At 46.1% G+C, this 7,500-nt stretch overlaps 1 protein-coding gene and 3 non-coding genes across 4 annotated transcripts in view; 3 read left to right on the top strand and 1 right to left on the bottom strand.

The window, feature by feature from the left end:
• Positions 1-7,500, top strand: part of mettl24 (methyltransferase like 24) — a 34,182-nt gene that overhangs the window by 10,524 nt on the left and 16,158 nt on the right. Inside the window, exon 2 of the mRNA XM_030770833.1 lies at positions 3,274-3,372. Within this exon, the coding sequence (XP_030626693.1) occupies positions 3,274-3,372 (99 nt within the window). The remainder of the gene's footprint in view (positions 1-3,273; positions 3,373-7,500) is intronic.
• Positions 3,500-3,582, top strand: trnal-cag (transfer RNA leucine (anticodon CAG)). The gene has a single exon. It is a non-coding gene; the product is annotated as a tRNA-Leu (tRNA).
• On the top strand, positions 4,055-4,137 carry trnal-cag (transfer RNA leucine (anticodon CAG)). The gene has a single exon. It is a non-coding gene; the product is annotated as a tRNA-Leu (tRNA).
• Positions 5,522-5,594, bottom strand: trnak-cuu (transfer RNA lysine (anticodon CUU)). The gene has a single exon. It is a non-coding gene; the product is annotated as a tRNA-Lys (tRNA).

The following is a 7,500-nucleotide window of genomic DNA, read 5'->3' as shown; positions in this document are numbered from 1 at the left end:
GTGGGCTTTGCTAAACATTAGACCTGCTCCACTTCACATCATCGGTATTAAATTACCTACAAATTACTCATTTAAACCGTATTCTGCTCCATTACTGATCACTGAGGGGTACTGTTCATACACATTCCACATTTAAATAACATTCTGCTCCACTTCACATCCCTGCATGGAACGGTTCACACACCTACCGCAGTTAACCAGTATTCTGCTCCACTTCAGATCTCCAACGGACCTGATTCATACATACACACACACACACAAACTGTATTTAAACCGCATTCTGCCTATTTGAACATACATAACTTATAACTCACATATTTGACATTTTATTGTTAATTTCCTGGGAATGGCGCTGATGTCTCTAAAACTTTGTTTTGTTTTGGAAGATTTACTTTTAGCAAACACTGAGAACATGCCCTGTGACATTTTGGTTCAGGAAAAAGTACCTGGATTTCCACAGTGAGCACATTTTATTTGACTGAGGTAAAAAGAAAAAGAAAAAGAAAAAGAAAGAGTTTGGCAGATGATGCACGTACAGGCAGAATACCATCATGCAAGACTGGTAGGCACAGGATCTGAATTCTGTTTATCTAAACAAACGCCTGTTCTGGCATCGCGTCGGAAGGTACAGGAACGAGTTACATCATGGGAAATATTACAAGCCAGTGTAGGAACAAGATCGAACAATGTTTCAGAACAGGAGTAGAGAACAGATGGTTGTTACACAAAACACACACACACACACACACACACACACACACACACACATACACATACACAGAGAAAGAGAGAGAGAGAGAGAGAGAGAGAGAGAGAGAGAGAGAGTGAACACCCTGCCAGGTAACTTAATGGAAATGCCAAATGGTTGAGTTATAAGTGACTCTCGACACCCCCCCCCCCCCATCAGAGAGCCGAGGGAAGAGTCATGGAGTGTGGAAAATAGATTTGAGACTCCGAGTCAGTAAATATCCACTTTTCACTTTTCCAGAACAACACAGAGACTGGATTGAAAAAGCCCTAGGAAGATGACGTTTTTCTAAAATAACGTTTTGGAAAGGGTTGGTGTCTGGGTGGATAAACAGATGGATGGATGGATGGATGGATGGATGGATGGATGGATAGATTCACTGTGGGATTTGTTCTTTGAAAAGATGATGAAAAAGCACTGCACTGTCTTGTGAAACATGTGCTGTACTTTTTCCAAGGATGACGCTGTGTAGACGTTGTCCAGAGGTTGTTTGACCGTTCTTAACGCTCTCATTGTAAATGAACCTCAGTGAGACCTTGTTTTTCAACCCAACACACACAACTAAAAAAAAAAAAAACTGAAATATTACTGCATGTGTTTCTTATTATCGCATATTCAGCAGGAGTGGCACAATCAGTGGGGAGAACAATCCCCAGATCTCCTGTTGCTCCTCTCTCTCCTGAGCTTGTATTAACAAAAGGAGAGGTGAGTCATTGAGGAGCGCTGTTATTCAGTCACCGTTGGTCTGATCTCAGATCAGGACTGTCGAACGATTAGCAAGAACACAGCGGACAGGCTTGGGAATGAAAAGCAGATGAGATTCCTGCGCGTGTGATGTCATCTGGCTTCTGTGTTGGCTGATGTATGCTGTGAACTACCGTCGCGAACTCTCTCTCTCTCTCTCTCTCTCTTTCTCTCTCTCTCTCTCTCTCAATACAAACGCTACGTTCATCCAACAGACGATGACGACCCCCACTGAACACACCATCCACACACGCCTGCGCGCGCGTAATCCGCGGCTCTTCCCTGCGCCTGCTTGTCCTGTTGGCGTATGTGCTAACTCATTAGCAGCCGTCAATGGATCAAGCTACAGGCTAATTAGTTAAATGGGGCATTTTAAAGGTTAGTTGGTTGGAATAAGTGCTTGAAGGGTGGGGAGCTGCTGAGGATGGCGATTAGTATTGGCCTTTGTAACCTGTATGGAGACTCAATGACAATTAAGGTCTTCTCTTTAGGACTGATGCTATTTCACAAGCTTTCTTCACTAAGATGCAAACATGCACACATGCACACGCGCACACATACACACACACACATGCACACACACACGCACACACACACACACGGATACACAGACCCACGATCATGGATATATGAATACACACTCTCCATCTCTCTTATTCACACACACACACACACACACACACACACACACACACACACGCACACACACACGGATACACAGACCCACAATTATGGATATATGAATACACACTCTCCATCCCTCTTATTCACACACACACACACACACACACACACACACACACACACACACACACACACATTTGTCTTAACCTAGTGATGACTTTCTCCTGAACCCTATATTTCTGTGACTAAGGATCTGTAACGTGACCTTAACGACAGCCAAAGAAATGTTTTTTCACACACACAAAGTCAGTCATACTTGTGCTCTAGCACTTCCCTCTGTGCATCCTGATTGGCTCCTGTCGACTCATTTCCTGTGCATGCGCAGAGAAAGGGTTAACACGGCCAGCAGGAGACTGCAAACAGAGAGACACACAGCAGGGGCAACCACACACACACACACACCCACACACACACACGCACACACACAGTCTCAGTTAGAAAAAGGACTAACAGGCTAACACAATGAGAATCAGACCACAGGGGCCAACATGAGAGATTTACAAAGGAAAATGAGTAGAGAGAACACTAGCAATGAAAAGTGTGTGTGTGTGTGTGTGTGTGTGTGTGTGTGTGTGTGTGTGTGTGTGACTGGCTTGATGCTGTGATTCTGCAGGGGGTTTGGCATCTCTCAGAACACGGGGGGGTTTAAAAGGCTTTAAAAGAGAAGAGTGACATTATCTCAGTGCTTGTGATGGGGTTTTACCAGAGACCGACCAACCACAGTGAAACGACAACCATGTATGTGAGTCTGAGCTCAGCACTGCTCCAGGGCCATCCTTACAAAGACCAGTTAACACTGCCCACGCAAGAAGCGATCAAATTCGTTTGAACTTCATCTTCATCATCAAATGCTGGTCTTGAACTGGACTCGCTCAAAACCTTTTTTTTTCAAACGAGATTCAAGTTGGAATAAATTGGATCCTTGAACTGAATTAAATGTAAACTGTATTTATTGGGGCTGTCAATCCAAATACCAGTATAGAAGCTGGCTTGTCTTGGAGAAGCACCGTCCAATGTGATTGGTTATGTGATTGCTCTGTTCGGAGTGAGCTCAGCCCTGTTGGACTTGTGCTGAGAGCTGTGATTGGTTGTTTCAGGTTCCCAGGTGGCGTATTGAACTGGAGCCGTGGGCCAGTGACAGACACAGCCTGGAGGACGAGGCCCAGAGATTCCTCAACTATATTACCACACCACAGGTAGACCACACACACACACACACACACACACACACACACACACACACGTTCTCTCTCTTACAACATGCACACACACGCAACCACACACACATGCACAGGCCCATGCAAGCACACAAGTATCTGGCATGTCAGGATGGCCGAGCGGTCTAAGGCGCTGCGTTCAGGTCGCAGTCTCCCCTGGAGGCGTGGGTTCGAATCCCACTTCTGACAAGTACTTTTTGGGCCCAAAGGTTAGAGAAGCAGGCTTGTGACCGAAAGGTCACTGATTTGATTCCCTGCACTGGCAGGAAACACCCACAGCTTAAGCAAGGCATTGAACCCCCAAAACTCTCCCCGGGCACTGCGACTGCCCACTGCTCATAGGGTGTGTGTGTTCACTACAGGATGGGTTAAATGCAGAGGATGAGGTTCACTACGGCTGTCTATGGAAATCTGATTTACATTTACATTACATTTGAAGACACACACACACACACACACACACAAGTTCTCTCTCTTACCACACACACACACTGACACAGACACAGACACAGCCACACACACACACACACACACACACACACACACACACTCACACACTCACACACAGGTTCTCTCTCTTACCACACACACACACACACACTCTGACATATACAGATACACACACACGCACAGACACTTGCACGCACACACACCCATGCATGTCAGGATGGCCGAGCGGTCTAAGGCGCTGCGTTCAGGTCGCAGTCTCCCCTGGAGGCGTGGGTTCGAATCCCACTTCTGACAAGATACCTTTTGGGCCCAAAGGTTAGAGAAGCAGGCTTGTGACCGAAAGGTCATCGATTTGATTCCCTGCACTGGCAGGAAACATCCCCAGCTAGAGCAAGGCACTTAACCCCTTTTCCACTGCTCATAGGGTGCCGGTGCCTAATCGAGCACCGGGGCCGCGCTTTTCCACTGGAAAATACTGGTGCCAGTGCCGGTGCCGAAAAGCTGGCACCGGCACAGCACCACAGAATTGCTGGTCCTAAAAGTTGGAACCGCTGACGTCAGAGGCTATGCAAATAAAAACCACGCAAGAACCAATCAGTTCAGCGTTTGATGTGTTTGCTACGTGACGTTCTCTAGAGAGGCGGGAGTATCAAAAAAAGTCTGACCAAGATAGCGATAGGCTAAAGGCTATATGTAGCATGAAAATATGTATACGATTAAAAGATGTATGGGCAATAATTTGTGTCTACATCAACACAGGCTGTTGTTTACATGTTACATGAACGTAGTCGGACCCAGAATGGTAGAAAAAAACACTCACTCTCTCGGCTCTGGCTGGTGCCAATAGACCACTGCAGACCATCATTTGAACACTCTTTTAAACTTTCGAGCTAGGTGACAGGCTTACTACTTTCATGAATTTCGCCCCAGAGCGAAGTTTTTGGGCAAAATTCGTGAGGTGTTTCGCTGTGTGGAGGCCTAGCATAAAAGTAAAAAGCAAGCAGATGCGTTCTGTCTGACACACACACATACAAACGCACACACTCTCTCTCACACACGCACACAAACACAAAAACATATACTGTTGTCGACCACAATGCTTGTTCTACGGCGTAGGCAGACAACCAAACAACAGGGTGACAGAGAGGAGAAAAGATTCAAATGGAGGAGTTGTGACTGGCCTGGTTCTCCTCTCTCTCACCGCCTTAAGCCAAAACGGAACTTCAAACTGAAAAATGAGGCCAAAGAACCCACACGCCAAAACCACGAAATATATCACTCTCCGACCGGCGCTTCTGATTGACCTGAGGCAAGAGTGTCGAGGACTGAGAGGGCGTGAACAGCTGGCATCTGTAAAAACAGCAAATAAAACAGAGGACGTTTTCGGATCCTTTAAAGGAGTCGTCATTTCAGTAGACGTCAAAATTTCCCAGCTTGGTCTCAGTGAGACCACAGCGTGTGGAGGATCCTTTCTCTTTGAATTCTTCTCTTCTCTGTGTTGTCTCTTTTGTGTTAATCTTCCAGTGACCTTACATATAAGTATGTCCATACTAGACTATACTGTATTGGACTACACTAGAATATGCCACTACTTTAATATAGCTTCATTTAGCATATAGCTTTTACCAAAGCTCTCTTTCAACATAGGTAGAACACAAACTAAAGAAAACTTTAGTGACGCCCAACGTGGGGCTCGAACCCACGACCCTGAGATTAAGAGTCTCATGCTCTACCGACTGAGCTAGCCGGGCATGCAAACCAGAGATATAGACTACATTTGCTATCCAAGACTGTAATATGATGCACTGCACTACTCCAGACCAGTGATTCTCAACTCCAGACCAGTGATTCTCAACTCCAGCGCTGGGGGGGCCGCTGTCCTGCACGTTTTTGTTTTAACTCTCCATTATCACGGTTAACTGAGCTAATCAAGGGCTGGATGGTTAATTGATCAGTGGAATCAGGTGTGTCAGTCCTGAGTTAAAACAAAGACATGCAGGACAGTGGCCCCCCAGGACTGGAGTTGAGAATTACTGCTCTAGACAACGCTATACTGCACTAGCTCCCACCGCCCTCACACACACACACACACACACACACACACACACAAAGCCATTAAATTCTTGAACTGAGTTTGTTTTTTTGCTCCAGTTCTGTAAACAAGTTTCATTATTCACATAAATCACATCTAGCCGGTTGGTTAAGGAGTCAAAGTGAAAGAAAGGGTTTAACATTGAGTCTGTGCTGGTCCATGAATAGTTCTGAACAACATGTGACACTTATCCACTGACTTGGTGGAAGATACAACAACCTTCAAGGTCTTTAAATCTACTGCTGTTTCTTTTCACATGACTGAAAAGAAGAGAGAGAAAGAGAAAGAGGGAGAGAATTGCACTGATGGGAAATGCTGAAATATGGATGAAGCTGCCTGGAGTGGATTTCAGGGTGCTTGATTTTTTGATGAGGATGTTGGAAAGCCGTGTGTGTGTGTGTGTGTGTGTGTGTGTGTGTGTGTAAGTGAGTAAATGAGGGAGAGACAGGAGAGTTGGCGAGATGCAGAGCGTGAAAGAGAGACACTGATTGTGTGAGAAAAGGTAGAGTACAGGAGTGAGAGAGAGAGAGAGAGAGAGAGAGAGAGAGCGAGAGAGAATGAGAGCGAGAGAGAGAGAGAGAGAACGAGAGAGAGAGAACGAGAGAGAGAGAGAGAGAGAGCGAGAGAGAGAGAGAGGGGGAGAGAGAGAGAGAGAGAGAGAGAGAGAGAGAGAGAGAGAGAGAGAAAAGGATTTGCATGTATTTTTTAATAAACCATGTCAGTAGTATCTATGCCTAAGTAACATCTTCTAAGACAGCCTTGAGTAACAGCGGAGAGAACGCTTGTTGAGACAGACAGCAGACCTGTTGGCTTTAATGGACTCAAGTGTGATCATATGGAGGCGATTAGACACATTAAGAATGCAGCATTTGGACATCTGAGCGGGTAAATGGAAGTATTCTCTGCTTCAGAGCTCAATGTATGTAGCACATGTCACTCCGAGGTGTCCATTAAGGTACACTGGGCAGACGTTTAAGTTTCAAGTTCAAGTTTCAAGTTTAAGTTTATTTAGAGCCCAATATCACTGTTTACAGTCTCAAAGGGCTTTACATGCCCACAGGATTACAACAAAACAGAGCAGGGTGGCATCCCCTGACTTGATCCTCATAGCGGGCAAGAAAAAACTCCTCAAAAAACCCAGACGTTAGGGAAAAATAGGAGAAATCTTGAGAAGGACCACAAAGAGAGGAGACCCCTTCTAGGCCAGCCAGGCGTGCAGTAGGTGCCAGCCCAGAGGGCAATTTACAAAACAACAGAGTGATAATAAATGAGAACACAACTGGTAGGTAGTATGAGGAATGACACAACAGCATGGGGCTCAGTTGGGGTGGACGGCACAGCTGTAGCAGCGCAGGAGGACACGAAGCCGCAGCAGCCATCGGGATGACGGTGAAGAGGGATGGCATGGAGGGTGGGGGGGGGGGGGGGGGGGGGGGGGGGGAGACACCTAAGAGAAAGTAGCCACATTCACACCAGACACTCATGCTCAAAACAGATGAGCCACAGCCATGCAGGAGATGAGGGAGGGAAGGAGAGCAATTGGAGTAGCGGCACTTAACAGATGA

The sequence above is a fragment of the Chanos chanos genome, chromosome 4 (assembly GCF_902362185.1).
Source record: "Chanos chanos chromosome 4, fChaCha1.1, whole genome shotgun sequence".
Taxonomy (NCBI): domain Eukaryota; kingdom Metazoa; phylum Chordata; class Actinopteri; order Gonorynchiformes; family Chanidae; genus Chanos; species Chanos chanos.
The sequence above is the reverse complement of the archived record's forward strand: the minus strand, read 5'-3'. Positions and strand labels throughout refer to the sequence as shown.